The sequence below is a fragment of the Dromaius novaehollandiae genome, chromosome 1, assembly GCF_036370855.1.
Source record: "Dromaius novaehollandiae isolate bDroNov1 chromosome 1, bDroNov1.hap1, whole genome shotgun sequence".
NCBI classification, from domain to species: Eukaryota; Metazoa; Chordata; class Aves; order Casuariiformes; family Dromaiidae; genus Dromaius; species Dromaius novaehollandiae.
The window spans coordinates 12,139,933-12,160,847 of NC_088098.1; the positions used below are offsets into that span (position 1 = coordinate 12,139,933).

Consider the following 20,915-nt stretch of genomic DNA (forward strand, 5'->3'; position numbering starts at 1 on the left):
GGGGGGAGTGCCGGGTGCCGGCTGCCCCCGACGCCCCCGCCGGCTGCCGACGCCACCCGCGGGCGGCCCGAGCCCGCTGCCGCGCGCGGGGAGCCCCGGGCCCGGCCGCGGCCGCAGCCAGAGGCGCTGACACACGTGTCCCTACGGCTCTTGTTTACTATCGGCCGAGCGCCGCGCGGGGCATCCTGGGGGCTGTTGTCTTATCGCGTCCAAGTTGGCGGGCGGCGGCCGCAGCGGAGACTACAGCTCCCAGAATGCCTCTCTGGGAGGGAGCGGAGGCTTTGGCCAATCCGAGAACTGTTTTGAGGTGATTGACGTGAAGCGCGGTGCAATCGGGTGTGCAGCAGAGTCAAAACATGTCCGCCCTCCGGGGGGGTCCCTGATGGGCAGGCCGGGCGGCCAATAGGAAGCAGAGGTGGCTTGAGCAACGTCTTCTCGGGCCATTCGGCGACTGAGGGCCGCGGAGATCGGGCGGGACTCCTCTCGGGGAGGAGGCGGGGGGGGGAAGCCGAGGGGAATTTGGTAATGGCGACGGATTTGGTAAGTGCAACAAAGTTTAGAGCTGCCGCTTCCGCAGGGCTGCGCGCCCCCCGCGGGGGACAGGCCGACTCTGCTCGGCCGGAGGGGGCGGCGGCGGCCGCGGGCCGAGCCGAGGAGACGGGTGGGTCCTGGCTGTTGGCGGCCGCGGGCGCCCGAGCGTTGTTTACTGTTCCCCTTCGCTCCCCGGCCCCGCGAAGCCGGCGCCGTCCCGCACTGCCCGGCGAAAAGCCCGCGGGGTCGTGGTGCAGCGGCGGCGGCGCCCCTTCGGGCGCTTCGGGACAGCGAAAGAAGGGGAAGGAGCGCCCCCACCCCCCCTTCCTGGGCCGCCGCTCGCCGCCGCCGGGCTGGCACAGCGGGGGCGCTCTGCCCTGCCGCCCGGCGCGGGGTGCCGCGGCGGGGCAGGGAGTTAGCGAGCAGGGGCCGCCCGGGGGCAAAGTGGGGCGGCCCGGCGGCGGGCGAGCCGCGGCTCCGGCGGGGCTTGCGGCCCCGAGGCGGGAGGGTAACGGCGGACGGGGGCCGGGGGCCGCGCGGGGCAGGGGGGGGCTGGGGGGCGCCCCCCGCCGCTCCCCCCCCCGGCCGGGGCGAGCTGTTACGCAGTTCTGAATGAATGGGGCCTTGCGCGCATGCGCGGTGCCGGCCAGAAGTTTATAAACAAGGGCAGCGTCCAGGCGGGGATCACATGACGGGCGGGGGCGCGCGCGGGGCGGGGGGGGGGGGCGGCGGGAGCGCGCCGCGGGGGCGGGGGGAGGACCGGGGCGCTGCGCGGCCGCCGCGGTTGGAGCCGAGCCGGGTCGGGCTGCGCCGCCCGCGAGCCGCCTACCCGCACGGCTCCAATAGCAGTCAGAGTATCTTCCTTACTCCCTGCAAGCCACGGTGTTTTTCTGTGTGGGGCGTTTAAATGGGGGGAGGAGACCAGCGTTTCCTGCGCTCTCCTCGCGGCGGGTAAAGGCAGTCGCATGCAGTCGGTGAAAACCGCGGTCCGGTACGCGTGAGGCTCTCTGTACAAGGCTGGCTATGCACAAACACAGGGAATCATGTTCTTCGGTCCTCTGAGGCCGTGCTTGCGCTGCAGAGTTTTCTGGCACGGCTGTGCTGGTCAGGGATGTGGAGGGAGGATCCTTGATCAAAGTAGCTGTGCCAATAAAAGTCCCTGGTGTAGATCCAGTCTTGCCAGTATGTTGTGTTTTGCTTGGAGAAGCTGTTCTCCATACTAAGCTCCGTCCAGTAAACTGCTCCAGGCATAAACCTTGCCTGCGACTTCAGCAGTCGTTTGGGGGAAGGAGGGCGGATGCCCGAAGGAGAACCACCATGCAGTGTGGGTGCGTGTCCGCCTGCCAAACCCCTTCGCAGCCCCAGCCTTTTAGAAGGATCAGTTTAAGCTCTCTATCGAAAAGGGGCATAATGTGGTTTAACCGGTAAGCTCTTTGTTAATATTGCCAATTTTTTACATAGGACAAATCAACTTATTTTGAAATGTAAATTCATGAATAGATTACTTTAGCCTCTACAGAAAATGGTACTAATTATAGTCCTGTGTTGCATGCTTCTAGAAAACATATTTCACAACAGTTTTTGAACATGAATTAAAAATAAAAAAGTCTGTACAAGCTAATTAATGTCTATTCCCCTAATGTTCCAAAACATAGACAGGCAAGGGACAAGATGAGAAGCACATGATGTCCAAAGCAGGCTTTAATGTAGCAGAATAAAAAAAGAAAAATGAGCTTGGGCATGTTTTCTTTTTTGTTTTTCTTTTTAATTCATTTGTTAGTTTTTTACTTTTGCATCTGGGTGACTTTGTTTTAGGAAGTTCTGGTGACTGAGAAGCACAAATGATTTCTGCAGTGAAACAAGTCTCTTTCCTGTTTAGACTAGCACCCTATATCTGTATCTTGTCTCTGATCTTCAGTGTGTTAGGTATAGCAGGACAGGTACTTTCAGATCCTGGCAATGGGAGGAAGGAAGGAGAAGGTAATATTCCCAAAATAAGCTGGCTTGCTCATTTTGGCAGGAAGATTAGAAAGGAATAGGAAAAAAAATGGAAGGAAAAAACAAGGCAGAAGGGGAAAAGGGAAAAAAGGGCATAGACAAGCCAGAAAAACAAGGAGCGGCTCTTCAGAGTTAAATACTTGAAGATAACCATCAAGGTCCTGACCTATACTATTGAGATCTGTTTCTTTTATGTTCACAAATGACTGGCATTTCTTCTCTTTTGGTATTCTTTATTCCCGCTGTCCCTAGTGGATGATAGAGGAATAAACTGCATTGAAGATGGTTCTTAGAGGTAAAATACAAGTACTATTGATGTTTATTTGACTGTATGTTCTCATTCCTCTTTCTTCTCTCCCCTCCATCTCTGTAAAATTCAGAGTTACACCTTTGTGACTTCTATAGTGGTGAGATTTGAGTAGTATCAGATGTATTTTTTATGTTTAGAATGCCTGTTTATCTAAATTAGGAATATATTTAAGAGGTTAAGCAATGAGAAGATTAGAAATTTTCTGATAAGTCCTTGATAACAGGTACTCACAAACTGTCCCTGATACCGTTGTGATTATTTGGAGTAGTGCATTCAGTTGCTTTCCTAAGTCAGGTTTAAATTTCCTTCTGTACTTTAGAAATTGCCATAGAGTCCTATTAACTATACTGTAAAGGCACAAAGAAGGTCCAGCTTAGTGAGACTGCTTTTGCTAGGCTCACTATGTAGCCCAAAGGATTACACCTGAATTTTACTGTATACAGGACAAGCTGGAAAATGAATGAAACAAATTTGTAGGATGAGTAAAAACATAGAAATTGTTAATGTTGGCTGTATATATGCAATACTTTCAAAACAATTGTCTATTAAAATCTAGCTTTTTTTCATAATTGTTACCACCGGCTTTTTGTGCAAGGGGGCTTTTAGGATGCTAGGCTCACTGCTCCATATGTAATTATTAGACTGTTTTTAGCTATTGTTTGTCTTTCTCTAAAGTGCATAACAACAATGTTGGTGGATGTACATGTGGTAGACTTTTGAGACTTTCTTTACTATTAAACTGTCTCGTGATTATTTTTTCAGTAATACTTCATGAAAGCAGAAAGTAATCACATTATGGTAGCTTTAATTAATCATCATCTGAAAAAACAGTAGATAACCAGATTACTAAAGACTGGATAACCTTGTTTTCCAGCTTCTAGAGAGGGTGGTTGTGTAGAATAATCACACAGTTGTCTGACTGTTGAAGTTAATGTAAAATACGTCTTTTAGTTTAAAAGTTACAGCAGAGAGATTTTGGGAAATGAAACTGCAGCAAAATCTAGTAGTAGGGGCTTTATTTTGTTTCCTTTTGCAACACGATTATCAGTATTAGTATTTAAATATATTTGAGAATGTAGCTGAAATTAGTAAGGGATGCGAAGGGTGATGAGAAGGCTTCTGTAGGTATGCTAATAATAATAGGATGACCAGAGAAAATGTGGGCCTGATGCTTAGTGATGTAAGAGACCTAGTGACAAAAGATTGAGGACATCCTCTTTGCTTTGGTCTTGACTTGCAAGGTCCGTTCTCAGGCTTCCCAAGTCCCTGAGCATGGTGGCAGAGTCAGGAGTGAAATACTTCTCTAGCTGTGGTAGAGGAAGATCAAGCTAGGGTTGAGCCAGTTTATATGTAACCCGGACATAGACAAGTCCAGAGGACTGGATGGGATGCCTCTGAGGGAGCTGGCCGATGTCATTGTGAGTATGGTCTCTGAAAGGATGTGGCTTTTGGGGTGGGGAAGGGTTCCAATAACTGGAAAAAGGAAATGTCACACATCCTCTTCAGGACAGAGGATGTGGAGAAACTACAGGCAGGTCAGTCTAACCCTAGCCTTCAGGAATATTATGGAGCAAATCCTACTGAAAGGCATATCCAGGCATTTGTAGGTTAAGAATGTGGCTGGGAACAGCCAGCATAGATTTACCAAAGGCAAATCAGGTGTGACCTGATTGCCTTCTGTGGTGAGATGAGTGGCTCAGTGGACTAAGTGAATATTGTTTACCTTGACTCTAGCAAGGCTTTTGACGTGGCCTCCTGTTGTACCTTTGTGACCAAGTTGGAGAGCAGTGGACTGCATGGGTGGAAAATTGGGCAGCTGGGCTCAGAGGGTGGCCAGCTGTTCAAGGTCCAACTTTGGATGCTTACTAAGGGCTGATCCTGTTCAATGTCTTCATCAGTGACTTGGATGAAGGACAGAATGCAGCCTGAGCAAGTGTGTGAAGGATAGCAGATTGGCAGGGGCATAGGCCTGCTATTCAGTGGGATCTTGACAGCTTGGGGAAATGGTTTGGCAGGAATCTCAGCCTTGCACCTTGGACAGAATGATGCCATGCAACAACACTGGGTAGAACAGATTGGTTAGAAAGCAGCTCTGCAGAGAAGGACCCCAGTGGACAGCAGGTTGAAGATAAGTCAGCAGTGTGCCTTTGTGGTAAAAAGTCTAATATATATTGGCTAGACCATAATCAGTAGGTCAAGTGTATATTTATATATATACAGTTTTTTAACCTCTGTCTCTTTAAAGTCAGATACTTTGGAACATCCTAACATGGTGTGGGAAGTGAAGACAAATCAAATGCCTAATGCCGTTCAGAAACTGCTTTTGGTAGTAGACAAGAGAACTTCAGGGATGAGTGAGTCACTGGAGTTGCTGAAGTGTAATGAAAACCTGCCATCTTCTCCTGGATATGCATCCGGTGATGAGCACATGGAACTTGGTAAATAACCTGGCTGCTTCAGGAGGAGCCAAATTCTGAAGCTGATCCAGTTGTAATTTTCTTACAGTGGAGTTACTGGTAGCTGACTGAATGAGATTACTTGTGTTTAACTTGGGTAGAGCAGGGAATATGATAGTGAATAGTGACACCCAAAGGTCTTAGTTTACAGTCACTTTTCCCTATAACTCATTTCCATTTCTGACACACTGGGCCTGTTGACATAAATGTGTTCGTTGAACTCAAAGCTACACGTTTCTTCTCATCTCCAGAGGAGTTTCGTTTGGCTCAGAAATAACAAACAGAAAGCTCTGGAGCTCCTCCTGCAGGGAAATTCTGCTATTGGATCAAATCCAAATAGAGATTTTGAAGAGGAATATTTAACTTCAGTTCTTACATATTGGAGAAAAACAGCATATACGTTGATATAATCAATGAAATACTAACACATTTAATTGAATTCCTAGAGTAATTAAGAACAACGATAGTTACACAAGAGTATGTAATACAGAATTCTGTAACACACTGGCCACTGGGCTGTCTTCTGCTATCCTGTATAATGTATAAAATGTATAGATTGTTGATAGAAGTTCACCTTTACCAGGCTGTATACCCAGCTTTCATGACTTGTGAAGTACTTAATTCCAGTTCAGTGGTGGAAACATGGAAAGCTTTACCCTGTACAGCTTCTGATGTTGATGATTTTTAGGGGCATACTTGTTATGCCAGATGAACTTAGTTGCCTTTTATTGAATCTGCTAGTATTACAGTAAAGCAGGTTGCTACTTTTGCAGAATTCTGCAGTACAATTTTATGTTAACTAGTCAGTCTAGTAAAAACTTTAAAAAAGTGTTATCAGAATTGTGTTTTTTGTCTAGAGTTGCTTGATATCTTTTGTTAAAATGCCTGTATGAATGAATAATGGACTAGAGCTTTGGCCTTTCTTTGGCCATTTTGAAAATATTATGAATAGGAGTTGTGAAATGTTGGTGGTTGTGCTATGAGAAAAAAACAAGTTACTTTGTTCAAGTTACTTCTTGATTTTTATTTGAGAGATTGTTTGTCAAGTATAATTTAGCAGTGGGTGTAATTATGGTAATTTGTGTATTTGTTTGTAGATGATCTTCCTGAACTACAGGCTGTGCAGACAGATTCTACTCCACCTGCACTTTTTCAGCTTAATGCAGATGTTTCACATCAAGAATGTTCAAGGCCTTCATGGAACCAACATACCTCAAACAGCAACTCAGAAAGCGTTTATTCATGTGAGAATGGGGTGAACTGGTTGACAGAATTGGCAAATATAGCTACAAGTCCTCAGAGTCCTTTGATGCAGTGCTCTTTTTATAACAGGTACTGACTTTCATTTAAATTTTTAGCTCTATAATGTATAACATCTTCAGAAATATTTCCTTTGCTTTCCAAGCTCTCTAAATTTGAACTGGAGTCTTATTTTTGATTGCCATATTCCTGTATAGTAACTTTATTCTTTTTGCAGAAGATTGCGCAGGACTTGTTTCAGAACCTGTTGCAAAAGCTTCGTAATTGCCAGCCAGGAATGAGGTTGAACAATATAAGGGCATTCCTTAACCACAGGAAGCTCAGAAACTACAGGCATTTACCTGGTGTGAAGCAGTAGAGGAAAAGTTGTGATGAATTTGTTATGCTAAACTCTATATTCACTAATTCAGACTTCAGAATTTTTTAAAAGAGCTAATTGGAAATTTAATGCAATGTACTGTTTATTGATACTGTTTCAGATGTATGATCTGCAAATTCCATAAGGCTGTAAGAAGCAGTGTGGGATCTCGAATTTTCTCAGCTTCGCCTTCTATTGTAGAGCATTGGTCTTTGGTTTATGATAAAAAAATTTAAATGCAGTACCGTTAACAGTAATGCATTTGCAGTTTAATCATTGTGACAGAGCAGATGTCCATATACAGGTCAGGGTACTCTAAGAATGGGGCACTAACTTCAGGATGTTTGTAAAAACGCAAGCATTATGCCAGCATAGTGCTGATACGGAAGTGGTACTGTCATTTGGGTGGAATACAGAAGCTATGCAGCAATTATGATAAATGCTCCCTTTGCCTGAGCTTGTACCCTTTAGTCATCACATTTGAATATTGATGTGTAGAAAGTTTAGTTGGTATTTGGCTCATGGAGACAGAAATATTTGTTCAAATTAAATTTTTCCTACCTAAGTTGAAAACCTCCTTGATTGTCTCCTCTTTTTCCTCAGACTGCAGTGTAGATACAGTGTTAATGGCTGTGCACACCGTAAATCATCTGCAGTGAACAGTCAGTTGCACCTGCAGAATATCTGCTTCCTTTGAGTGAAATGGTAATTCAGATATGGACCAGTGTAGTTTTCTGTGTACATTCAGAATGTCAATGCAAGCAGGATATTTATATGCACAAATGATTGTGAATTTAAATTTGAAATATGAAAGATCACTAAACAAAAACAGTTTAGAGTAATGTTAGCTAAATTTTGTGTTTCCCTAATCTGAGATACTTTTTGTGTTGTAGATCATCTCCTGTTCACATAATAGCTACAAGCAAAAGTTTACATTCCTATGCACGTCCTCCACCAGGATCCTCAAAGAATGATCCTAACTTCTCCAAGAATGATTTGGATGAAACACCAGTCAGGCATGAAAGAGTGAGTTGTCTTGAAACATTTCTAACATAAATAAAGAAGCAAGAGTAATGGGTTAAGCTTTTCAAAAGGAGAAGCTCGTTAAAAAAAATGCAGCTGTTTACTTTTAATACCATTTGTATTTAAGCTAGATTTTTTATTACTTTTCTTTTTACCAAACACAATGAGCTTGTTGTGCTACATGAAACAGCTAGTCCCCATTGTAAAGAGATCACATTCTAAAAATGCTCTGCTTCTCTTGCATTACTTTCTACAGCAAAGATTTAAAATTGTATTAATTTTTGTTTGCTATCTTGAAAAGGAAGTACAGAACCATCTCCTCTTAGATGTACGAAAATTGTCAGTCTCATTTCTTCTTTTGCTGCTATTAATTTGTTCCCAAACCTGATCCATTATAAACACTGAGTCTCTCCCAGTGATTTATCTAGAACAGAATTGTCCTGATACCTTTTCCAGTTATTTGACCAAGGAATAACATGTGCTTTAAGTGGTTCCTGTGGATGGCCACAGCAGAGTGATAACGTGTGAAAAGCCTGTACCTAAGCCTAAGATGATCTGTCCATAGGGGCCCAAATGAATCTCAGATAAAGGATGAAAAATAAGAATTTCAGGATAGCACAAATCAAAGAGAGGGGAGAAAATACTTGATTCACATTTACTGAATTCCTTAAGTGAGTCTTGTCCTCATTTTGTATTCCTGTTTGAACTTAATGCAGAGATGTGACTCAGATGCAGATTTGAGAGTGTGCCTAAATATATATAAGACCAGCCCTAAAATCTTTAACGTTCAAATATCAACACCATTTTGTTTTCTTTAATAGGCAAACAGCGAATCAGAATCTGGCATTTTCTGCATGTCATCACTTTCAGATGATGATGATTTAGGATGGTGCCATTCTTGGCCCTCAACTGTTTGGCACTGTTTTTTAAAAGGTAAAAAGACATGCATTGTTGAATAAGTACTTGTTTTGCCTTTTCTTTTTTTATAAGAGCCTTTTTTTACATCATACTGATCCTTTTTTCTTTTTCTTCCTTCAAAAAATCTATTAGGCTCACGTTTATGTTTTCATAAAGGACGCAATAAAGAATGGCAGGACGTTGAAGATTTTGCAAGATCTGAAAGTCATGGAAATGTGGAAAATCTCGCAGTGGGTGCTTACAAGGTAGCTGTTAGTTTTAATAAATTCATTTAAACAGTTGTAGCAAAAAGATTTAGTTTGTAATGTTATCCCTGTGCCTTTATATACTGTCTCAAGGGCTTTATGGAAGACAGGTTTATACTGAACCTGTCTAATGCTGATCACTGTATTATTTGAGTATCTTGCCATAAAGCAATTGAACGAAATGCATTTAGGCATGCTTTGAATGTTGTATAGTCTTTACTAATTTACAGAGAGGGCACTTAAAATGCTGGTGTTCTTTAATACATCATAAGATGATGAATGTACATTTGCAGTATACAGAGATTTATGCTTTTCTGAGGGGAAAAATTCTGAATTGCATGTGTGTTCACAGGGCTATGGTTCTGATGGTTTGAAATTGATATCTCACGAAGAAAGCATTTCCTTTGGTGAGTCAGTGCTGAAACTGACTTTTGATCCTGGCACAGTGGAAGATGGCTTGCTTACAGTAGAGTGCAGACTTGATCACCCTTTTTATGTTAAAAACAAAGGTATGAAATTACTACAAGTACAACATACTTGGTTTTCTATTAAAGTACTCAAAGTATAGTTGCGAGTCTTACTGCCATCCTGTGTTGCTCAAGAAATTGATAAAAGCAGTATTGTAGAATCTGACTTCGCAAAGAAAAATAGAATTTAAAAGAACAAAACTGCAAAAATAACAGAAATATTTTATGTCTCTTGAAGGAAGATTTGGTCAAATATAATTATGTAAATGGAGTGCCGAAAAACAGATAAACTGGGGGGAGAAAGGAAAGCTGCAGATAAGAAAGGCTTTTCTCACTTGCTAAACGTAGAAATGATGATGATGATGATTTCCAGTTTTTGATCGCTTTTTTTGCTAGAATGAGATTCTATTTGAGATAAAAATTAACTATTTGTAAGAATTCCCTAAATAAGTGTTTAAGATTTTTCTTTGGGTGAAAGAAACTATATCAGAACATTTTTATAACATGATTCCATTTAGATATATAGGCTTGCTCCAGTTAAGAACTAGAGAGATTGTCTGGCCGTTTGTCTAATTTAACTCTTTACCACTTCAGGTTGGTCATCTTTTTATCCAAGCTTGACTGTGGTACAGCATGGCATTCCATGCTGTGAAATGCATCTTGGAGATCTGTGTCTACCTCCTGGACACCCTGATGCCATTAACTTTGATGATTCAGGTGTTTTTGATACATTTAAAAGGTAATTTTTGGATAAAGTGGCCTCAGCAGTTTTCATATTTAATGAGTAGGCATCTTAAGTCTACAAGAATTTGAAACGTGTAGAGCAAAGAGAGAATACTTTTCGTGATACAAGACAAATGAGAGGGAAAATGGAGATTGAGTATCAGGAGAGCTGTGTAGTAGAGCAGTCTGCTGTGAAATAAGACCTTGGAGTGAAATAACTTTTTAGTCCCTATTTATGATAGTTTAAAACAGATTAGATAAAGCAGTAAAGAGCATATTATCTGCAAGAATTCTTTAGGTAAAATGGGTTAGATTTGGATGTTCTAATACAGGTTTCCCACAATAATACGTGTTTGCCAGCTACTTCTGTATGCTTCATGTGCAGCTGTGTGTCTTATCTGAGTAGTATGTTAGTAACTAATGTATATGTTATAGCTTCAGAGGACAGTGCCTTCATAATTTGTTCTTATTAATTATTTTTGTAGGTTCTGCTCTTGGTCATTCTCTTCTAATATAGCAGCCATATCTAACTTCAAGGTTTGATTAACTTTGAGGTTTGCCTTGCATTGAGCAGGAGATTGGGCGAGATAGCCTTCAGAGACTGGGCCCAACCTAAATTATTCCTATATTCTAAGAAATGAAATAGTATTACTCATAAGATTTTTCTGTACTCTTTGGAGGTTTCTAGGTTAAGCAGAACCTTTTCCTATGACTTTAGCTCCTCTTTGGCATTTGATTTCAGTCCAGTGGCTTTCTGTTATTTTTTACAATAGAAAAAATTAATTTAAAATGCTGTTTGAACTTCAAGTCCTAAGCTTTTGTATGTTTTCTGTAGAAAGTGAGTTAAAATTGCTTGTCCTCACACATTTGCTGTCTAGGGCTTTTTCTGCTTATTTACTTGTATTCTCAACTTCATCTGTAGAGAACTGATAAAATTATTATATTTATATCTTACTGAAGAAATTAGATTTGTAGCACCTTATTCATTCTGCAGCACAATAGAACACTCTCTGGACAATTCAAATTCCTTGTCCCCCTTTTTGGGCAGTAGACAGTAAAACACTGAGAAGGGATCATGCAGCAGCAGCAGTGAGTAATAGGACAGAAGAATTTAAAAACAAAACCCTGTTGCTGTCATATGGGAGAGAGATTAGGAAAGATGTTGGACTGTTGGAGAACAGAGAGGTCCTTTCTCATCATCTTGTGAACTGGCCTCTAAGGTTGTCAACATAATCCCTCCTTTGTTGCTTTTCACTCTTCCAAGAGATTGGATTTTGGAGACAGCCCTTCAGTCTCTGCCCTTGCTCTGGGTTCCATCCCACATGGGATGGGGCTGGGCTACCTCTCACAGTATTTCCTTGCTAGTAGTTCCATTTTATTTCAGAAAACAGCCTAAACCCTTACTTTTGCCAGAAACCATGTAACCATAGCCACATTCAGCAGTGAGGGAGAGGAGCCTTTGAGCGATACAGATTTTGTGTTTATTTTGTGGTGGTAATTTAAATTTATTATTGAGTGGCACCTTTGGAAGTGTGTTTCCCCCATATATCACACATAAGAATATAGCGCTGTCATTCTGCACGCAACTAGTAGTTCCTGAGATCATAACAAATAATTTCTTCTGTAGTGCTTTCTGTTAGAGGTTTGCTGGTGGTGGTGGTCAACAAAAATTCTGAGGGTTGATAGTATTTGGAGGCCTAAACTGTATGGAAACAACTGATGTAAGCTGTTGAAATACCTTGCAATATGGAGGAATTCTCACATTTTTGTCACTAGAGGGCGGACATTTGTCAGCTTTGAATTCAGTAGTACTCAGTATCATGGGTCTTTTAAACAGTGTGTTCAGTGAAAGGTTCATCGCTAAAAGCATTTGTATTTCACTGCCTAGAGCAGCTATTTGAACTTTAGGGTATCTAGTATTGCTTAATAGAAGGGTTTCAAATTTGTTATTAACATCTATTTGCAAGCAAACTCAACATTTATACTCCCCAGATTAGCTGTCACTTTCAGTACCTATCATTCACTGATGAGATTTGGGTTTTGGTAAGGACAGAAGCAAAAAGAAGCCTATTTGAAAACAAGGTAAAATTTGAAGACAGTGCATAATAATTGATGCACAGTTGGAGAGTTGATAGGACACAGTAGATCTTGCAAAGTTGCAGTCCGCTGCTATCTTGAAGTAACTATTAGTTCATCTGCCAAATTTTTTTTCTTTTTTTTACTGATGTCTGCATCAAGCACAAATTCATTATGTCACACAGAAGATACCAGAAAGTTAGTACAGATTAAGAGTGGAACAGCTATTTAGGTATTGTACATGAAAAATACTTGAATCATTTTCTGATATGTCTTTTTTCTTGTAGTTACGATTTTACACCAATGGATTCCTCTGCAGTTTATGTGCTAAGCAGCATGGCTCGCCAGCGTCGCGCTTCTCTATCTTGTGGAGGATCAAACAATCAAGATACTGAGAGATCAGAATGCAGTAAAAACTGTGCATCTACAGCATCATCACATCTTTCCTCCAATTCTTTGTACAGCAAAGCTGGCAAAAGCCACAGCTCAGGGACTGCAAGTACTGTGAGTGCCACTTCTCCAAACAAGTGTAAAAGACCAATGAATGCCTTCATGCTTTTTGCCAAAAAATACAGAGTTGAGTACACTCAGATGTATCCAGGGAAGGACAACAGGTAATGGTATAAAATTCTAATTTTGACCTTACTGTTGAGCTAGTAGAACATACATATCCCATTTTAAAACCTAGAGTGGACTAAATTCTGCATTTGAAATAAAATTTGTGTATGTTGTTCTAAGAATCAGTTTGAAAGGTGCTTTAAATATTTAGAGTACTCAGTAAACTTGACACACAAGCCATTTTTGGCAGACATCTTCTGAGAAGGCTTTTGGGTAAAGCAAGTGAGACACCTATATATGTGCGCAGGTAGAATCACAAATATACAACAGTCTTTGTTTACACCAGTGAGAAATATTAATGGAAAAAAATACCAGATTCTCCGCTCATGTGTTGTAATGGAAAAAGGGGAACTTCTGGTTCTTGATAGCCAGGCCATAATTATGTCTTGACATAATACTGTACATTGCTCAGTGCAGTTATTATCTTTTTTTCTCAGTATGTCTGTCTTATGAAAAATGGGGCACTGACTGTTGGGATGTTTGAAAGATCTAAATTCAAACAGTAACGAAGTGTTGCCACATTTTCCTTGTCCTAAAGGTACTACTGAACAATCTGCTGAAACTTGCAGGAAGAGTTAAATGGCTACGTGTTTGGGGGGAGGGTTCTTTGTGGGTTTGCTTTTACTTTTGTTTGTATGTATGTGCCCGTGCATGTCCTATTTTTTTTATAAAGACGCCCATGATGTGAGTTTTAAATAATCTTAAGATTTCATGCTAATTGTGCATACGTAAATATAAATTGAAGGACATGAACATACACGCATTTTGTATATAATGTTACAGGTATAAAATTATGAAAGGAAAATTGTTGCCATAAAAATGGCATTGTTGTATAACTTTTGCTAGATTTAGTACTAGAATTATTAAAGGTGACAGGGCTTTGAAAGGGTTTTGGCTGTTACTTAACATTCCGGTTGGGAGGCTTTAAACAGTGTTAAGAAATTGAATCCTACCATACAAGTAACCCAACCCTAAACGCCATCTGGTCTTCTGTGTCATGGCAATGATGTTCTGCAGTGTTTATAGTAATTTCAGTGAAGCAAATCTGCTGTCTTCAAATTCATTACACCTACCAATGAGAAATAGAAATTAAGCTAGGAAAGTTTATGATGGCTGTATTTTTTATTTAAAATGCTGATTTCAGATGGATGCAATGAGCTGGAGCTGCAGCTGGATGGATGTCAGAATAGTTTGAATATTTCCATGAGCGGGTTTATGTTGAAGGAAACAACAACTTGTTCTGGCAACAGAACAAGTTACAAATAAGTTTGAGTGCAGTGCTCCCTGTGCCATTCGAAAGACAGTGCTTTTGAACGCAGTTTCTTGGCATCTATAAAATACAATGCAGAATAAATCATACAAGTTAGTGATGATGGATTTTACAGGCATTTCCCTGCTGTCGTTTAAGTGTTGCTGAGGCATTCATTAATTTCTCATGTTTTTAAAGTGTAAGTTTATGTAGTTTTCAGATCATGGAGTAGATCTCACAGTTGGTTTAGGACCCAGTTCTGTACCCTTGAGTTCTTATGTTTGTTACAGTCATTTTATTTTGTTTATGCATACGAGAAAGGGCAGAACTTGAGGTATTCTGAGTTAAACTGTCTCTGTTCTGAGAAAGAGCAGACATCAGAAGGTGAAGCCACGCCAAAAAGATTGTGAGCTTTAAACATCCAAAATGCAAGTCCACACTAGCATTCTTCTTCTAAGCGTTGTAGACCATAGGGCCATACTTCAGAGACATCCACTGGTGTTAGGGCAACACTTGTTTCTTTTCCAGGTATTCTTACTGTAGCCAGAGTTGGACTTTATCCTACCTTCAGAAATACTTGAATAATTTGAGTAGTGCAGATTGTAAAGGTGAAGAAACTTACACGAACTGTAAGAGCATTTGTTAATAACGGTTGTACAAGCGCATGTAATTACTCAGAGTGAACTTCCAGTGTTCTCAAATACTGTTTTACAATTTGTTTCTTTATGAATTTGCTGTAATATCGGTTGTGTCCTCCAGTCTATTGCTAAAATGTTTTCAGGTATCCTATTAGCATTTGAAGAGGACAGGGCAGTGTACAGAGTACTCTGCAGTCCTGATGACATGAAAGGGGAACATAAGGCAGTACGGTTGGGTCAGTTTTTTCTTTCTTGTTTCTGGTCAGCAGAATCAGGTCTTTGTCAACTTATGTTAAAGAAATCTCTCTGTCCATATCTTTTTTCAGTCTCAGTGGTTTGCACCTAGGAATATTTCCTTTGAAGAATGAAGCTTTTGTCTCTGTACCAGATTTTTGAAGCTTTGAATACATACAGATCTATACTTAGTTTCAGTGCCTCAGAGCAGTTTTGTCTCTGGAGGTGCAAAGTATTTTATGTTTTAAATACAAAGATTTCAGAAGCTGCTTTTTTATTTGGAAATGCAGTAGCTTTTTCAGCAGTCTGTCTGGGTCACAGTGTTCTTCTCTCGGGGTGTGAGTGCATGAGTACAAAATAGTGACAAAAAGGGCAGGTTTCTGGTGCTGTTGATATGCCTCTGGGTACTGCCAAAACATACAGAAAATATGCTAATTAAACTGGAGTGTGTTTACTTCTAATGATAGACCAAAGATGCTGATTCTCAATTTGGAAAGAAAAACACAAAATCCATTGCCAAAGAGGCAGACCGTGCAAATGGATTTGCTGTTGATGGTCGCAGTCTGGTTGCATTGTTGATGGGATCTGGTTGCATCTAGAGGAGTTTGCTCAGAGGAGTCACCAGAGCATTTGGCAGTACAGGCTTAACGGCAGCCTTAGTGGATTTCTCACTGTGCTCCCTGAATGCTCGGTAACTCAAAAAAGCCTCATTGGTACTACAAAGTCTTTCAGGATTGAAATCCATTTTCTTGTTGGAATGGAGCAGAACAGCCTTCTTCACATTTGCCATATGTGAAGTGCTGTGGAAATGCTTGATGACACTGTGTTCTTCTTCTGTTAGAAAATCTATGAATAGCTTTACAGCCTACAAGGAGCTTTTTAAATGTGAAAAAGCAAAAAGTACTTAGCTGTATACACCTTTTTCTTAAAGGACTGGTAATAAAACTTTCATCATTGTAATTATGGTCATTGATCAAACAGCTGTTTGGAGATTTTATTCTGCAAAAGGATGGAGTTATGTTTTGTGTTAATATTGACCCAACTTTTGAGACTGAAGTAAAGCAATACGGCATGGTAGTATGGGGAAGTACTGTCCAAAGGTCATGAAGTTTATAAGGAGTAGGAAAAACAATTTGCATTCAGCTTTTGGAAATAATGATAGGTGTGTTAGAACAAATAGTTCCTCTTTGCATAGGAATATTTGCATAGGAACTTAGCAGTACGTTCTGCCCAGCCTTGTTCCGGAGTGCACATTAAAGGTGGAGAAAGCTACCCACATCTATTCAGTGGACATGGGGATTTGCAGTTAATCAAATCTTTGTTAGGCTGGTATGTGATTGGTTTGGTAAATGATCTTGTAATACAAAAGCACAGCAAAACAAATGTAAATTACCATGTAGTAGTTTGCATCAGGCTGATTTTTTAACATCCCTATTTTGCTAGCTTACACGAGTTGCAGTGTATTCAGAGGTGCACCCTTTGAAAGGTCAGAACTTGCACTGACCCATGCTAAATTAACACAGACATCCCAGCTGTTGTTTAACTTAACTGGTAAAGGAAGTATGAGAAGATAATCAGAAACATGACTGCTTGAAAAAAGATTCTTTAAAAAGATCAGTTGATTTCTTGTATGTGTATGTGCTTTTTCCATGTTTAATTTGCATCTTTCTTTAAAGTGCTGAGATCAAAAATTAGGGGATTTCTTAAAAAAAATCTTTTCCTGACCATTCTGTAAACATTTATCTTGCAGAGCCATAAGTGTGATACTTGGTGACAGGTGGAAGAAAATGAAAAATGAAGAAAGACGGATGTACACACTAGAAGCCAAGGCCTTGGCAGAAGAACAGAAACGTTTAAATCCTGACTGTTGGAAACGAAAACGAACAAATTCTGTATGTTTTTTCAAAAAAAATTTTTTTCTCATTATACAGTTAAATGTGTTCATGTGGCAGCAACAGTGTTTTCTTTTTTGTTCAGAATTTACTCTGCTGTCTACTTCTATTTCTTGTGTTAGCCCAAACCTTCATTTTATTTTTATTTCCCTGTGTCCTGTAATGTGCTTTTGGACAGTTGCAGGAGACAGATCCAGAAGAGGGTTTGTCTCCAAATATTTTGGGGAGTTTCCAAGAATTGTGTTGGTCTGAAAGTGAGTATGCTTGCATAATACAGAAGAAGGCCATCACACTTTTTCAATTTAGGAATAAACATAGTTTATAAAGTTATTCCTAAATTGAAATCTGTTCATTTCCCCAAAAAGCACTAAAGCTTTCACAAATTCCTTTTCTAATGTGAGTCAGTCATTTTCCTTTTTCTTCAGTAAAACCTTTATTTATTTACCCTTTCATAAGCTGCTTTGCTGTTAATTTATATGAGTGTCTGTCTGTGTGTGTGTGTGTGTGTGTGTATAAAAAAGCTACTGAGGGAGCAAATCTAGTATTTCTTTCTCTAATCCCTTTCATTTATTGCTATGTATTCATTGTAAAAATACGGTAGGCAACACTTTGCTGTGAGGAAATAAGTTGTTTTCCACTTTGTAGGAGGCCATCAATTTAACAGTCTGAAGCAGGATATTAGCAGGCAGTGAATGTATTAGGTAAAATAAAGGCTTTCCACTAACGGATCTCATAAAGATAAGATCAGAAAGGGACATTCTGCCAGCCTACATGTTAAACCAGAAGAGTATGTTGGAAGAAAAGGTCCTGTCGGTGCACAGAATGCCATGTACTTCCATCAGCTGTTTTATGTCGGGTAGGAGACTATGTTTGATGTGGCCTTGACAGGCTTAACATTTGATCCTCAAACTGTCAGCTTGGGACTTCAGCTTTGAGTGTAAATGAGGTTATTTTTCTCAAGGGCATATGCACATGTTGTTTTAAGGCTGAACAAGAAATGCTCCAGGACTAAGTTGCTTCTTTTCTTACTGCCGTACATACTTAGCACTGAGTTTTCACCCCTGAGCTGCAGAAGTCTTCCCAAATCCCAGCTGCCAGGAACAAGCTGTTTTCCTGTTCAGTGTATCATTCTACACATTGCACTATATCCTATTTTAATCAACAGTGACATTTCCTATTAGATTATTGTTGTGGTTTTAGTTAAAATAATTCCATTTACTAATTCTGGTTGTACACTGCTGCAGTCTTGGGCATTGGATAGTGAGATCTGGAGTCCTAGGTTTGAGTTCATGGGAGCTTAACAGGTAATTATAGAGATCAAGTTCAGTTCACATGGGCACTTGTGAACTTCAGGGAACTCAGTGGAGGGTGTGTGTGTGTGTGTGTGTGTGTGTGTGTGTGTGTGTGTGTGTGTGTCTCTGTCTGTACAACTGAAAGCAACGTTTGGCTTGGCCTTAGTAAGAAGGATGGCTTTGTTACACTACCTTATAGTAGGATTTTCCCTGTTTCTTAAGGTATTCAGGCCAGGATAATAGTAGCTGTAGACTGTGCTGTGTTGGTACTGTGACAGCAGCAGGAGGAAATGTGCTGCTTAATTGTATTTCAGTGAATTAAGGATTTCATTCACAGTTTGGTTAGCTTTTCAAATAATGGTGGTTGACTCCAGGCTTTGCCAAAGTAGTCTAGATGGTCTTTTGATGACGCGGGGATAAAATTGTTATCTGTGTTTTAGAATGTCTTTGGTTTTCTTCTGCATAATTGACCAATGATTTAAAATACTTGTGGCTTTCAATGTAAGTGTTTTCTATGCTTAAGATTACATCTCTGTTCCTCGTTGTGTTGTTACTGCTAACATGTTTTCCCTCTTCTCTTTTCTCAGGGCTCACAACAGCATTAAGCTAGAATTTTCCTGGTAACTCTGTATTTACAAAATGGCTTTTGCTTGATGGCAAGAAGATTCAAGATCAAGGTCTTACTATTTGTTGTGAATTTCTGTGACCATCATTGGCACCATCAAGTCGGAAGTGATTAAATATGAGTGCAGATTTGCTTTTTTACAATAGAACATTAAGTAAGCTAAAACTATCAACATGTTAAACCAAATTGCCTTATTTTTCTTCCAAACTTCATATATGTATCAGGTAATATAGGCTTGAAAATGGATATCCTGTGGTGCTAAAGTACTTTAGAAAGAGGCGAAGGAGATGTGTATAAATGTTTATTTTTAAAAGAAAATGTACAAAAAAGGGGAATTTTAAAATATGTAACAGCTGTTTATACATTGATTCTTATTGCTGATTAATATGTATTGCACAACCATGTTACTAATTACAGTTCTGGGACCTGGGATTTTCTGAAATGGCAAGATGTAGTATTACCAACCTATAGCTTCCCAGTCTGCCCAGTTGCCAACAAGTTACCAGAATGTGTGGTAAATAGAGAGTGTAGTGTAATGTAGCACAGGAGCTGCTTCTTGAATTGCCACATATAAAAATTTGTATCCACAAGTGAGGTATTTTTTTGCACCAGCTGGCAATACTGTTGTAACTGGCTGTTACTTCCAATGGAAACAATAGCCCAGGCCAGGATGAAATGAATAAATAGCATTATCTCAAGAAAAATGGTGCTTTTGATACGGTCACCATCATAGTTTTAACTTTGTGTTTTGTCTTTGCCACATATTCTAGGATGATATTTTATTTTGCCATAAGACATCTTTATGGTGGGGGCAAACTTTGCACTTAACTATACGTGCAACACTTGCACTTTACTTTTTTTTCCTCCAACTGTTGAAAATTAGAGCAGATGCATTAGAACTACAATTGCTTTTGCTGTGAACTTTTACAATCACGGCTTTTCATGTTACTAAACAGCTGTGTTTTTTGGTTGTTTTTTTTTTTTTTAAGAATCACAACTGTAAATTTCAGTTCATGACACGTCTACATGATGTTGCCCCTAAGATTTTTTTGCACACTATATTCTTGTATATTATTTCAAATAAATTCATTAAAATTTGGTGTTGCGTATTTTATAAACTATAGAAGACTAATCAGTAAGTCACTCCTGCACAGATAAGCAAGGTCTGCATGAAAATCTGTATAGGAACCAATACTGAATTTGTAGAATACCTTAAACCAAGTAGAGCTGGTAATTGTATTTTGATGCTTTGTAGTTAGGAAGTTACTGAAGAATTTAAAATACTAAATTCAGGATTGGATAGTGGTGGATGTTCTTTATTATACTTCAAGCAAAAAGAAAAAAATTGAAATCAATATAAATTATTTGAAAGAAATGCAAGTGCTATAGAAAGTCATTTACATTATTTGTAAATTTTTTTTGGTGCTAAACTTCATGATTTTTAGATGGAAGTTTATTTAGCATTTCAAAAGTACAATTTTCTGACTTAGGCTAAAATGTATTCAACTCTAAAACTCTACTTGTAGGAAGAGAGCTACTTCTGCATTTGAGCTATTTGGTAATTCTGTACTTGAGTATGTTCTAATTTTTATACCTTTCTAAATTCAAAAGGAGTGCTAGAGAATAATTAATTTTTATTAGATGTAGATATACAGCACATAAAAATTATACAATTTCATTATAATATTTGTGTAAAATAAGTTCCTATGATGAGAACATAAAGTGGGATGACACTAGAAGTTTCATAGACAAGTAGATAACCACATTTGATTGTAAAGCTTATGTATTCAAAAATAATGTACATTAACCCTAAACATGAGGCACGAAAGAACCACAACAGTATTGCTATCCGACCTTTGTTTTGGGGAGTTGTCCAGAAACTTTCACTGAAGGGTAGACACTGCTTTTTGCAGCAGCTGAACCATTATGGGATAGACTGGTGCAAACTCCTTTCCTTCTTTAGTTCTTACCGATTGAACATAAGCTTCCAGTGCACCTCTAA

General features: G+C 39.9%; 2 protein-coding genes across 5 annotated transcripts in view; one reads left to right on the forward strand and one right to left on the reverse strand.

The window, feature by feature from the left end:
- The first annotated feature begins 450 nt into the window (after nucleotides 1-450).
- HBP1 (HMG-box transcription factor 1) lies at nucleotides 451-20,011 on the forward strand. 4 transcript variants are annotated; one of them, XM_064505692.1, is made up of 11 exons: nucleotides 451-540; nucleotides 5,085-5,277; nucleotides 6,393-6,627; nucleotides 7,807-7,939; nucleotides 8,758-8,869; nucleotides 8,987-9,099; nucleotides 9,452-9,608; nucleotides 10,161-10,305; nucleotides 12,653-12,979; nucleotides 16,855-16,996; nucleotides 18,876-20,011. In XM_064505692.1, exons 1-11 carry the CDS (start codon nucleotides 526-528, stop codon nucleotides 18,891-18,893), a joined length of 1,590 nt encoding a protein of 529 aa, XP_064361762.1. In that variant the 5' UTR covers nucleotides 451-525; the 3' UTR covers nucleotides 18,894-20,011. The 4 variants fall into 4 exon arrangements, with proteins under 4 accessions (XP_064361762.1, XP_064361777.1, XP_025953412.2 ...); XM_064505707.1 differs by having other exon boundaries at nucleotides 475-540; nucleotides 5,089-5,277; XM_026097627.2 differs by lacking the exon at nucleotides 451-540 and adding an exon at nucleotides 2,785-2,824.
- COG5 (component of oligomeric golgi complex 5) overlaps nucleotides 19,202-20,915 on the reverse strand; it is a 189,768-nt gene continuing 188,054 nt past the window's right edge. Inside the window, exon 22 of the mRNA XM_064505671.1 lies at nucleotides 19,202-20,911. Coding sequence (XP_064361741.1) covers nucleotides 20,797-20,911 — 115 coding nt within the window. The 3' untranslated portion in view covers nucleotides 19,202-20,796. The remainder of the gene's footprint in view (nucleotides 20,912-20,915) is intronic.

Coding starts and splice junctions, on each gene's coding strand:
- HBP1 (XM_064505692.1), top strand. Junction 5,278..6,392: donor TGATGAGCACATGGAACTTG/GTAAATAACCTG, acceptor ATTTGTTTGTAG/ATGATCTTCCTGAACTACAG. Junction 10,306..12,652: donor GTTTTTGATACATTTAAAAG/GTAATTTTTGGA, acceptor TTTTTCTTGTAG/TTACGATTTTACACCAATGG.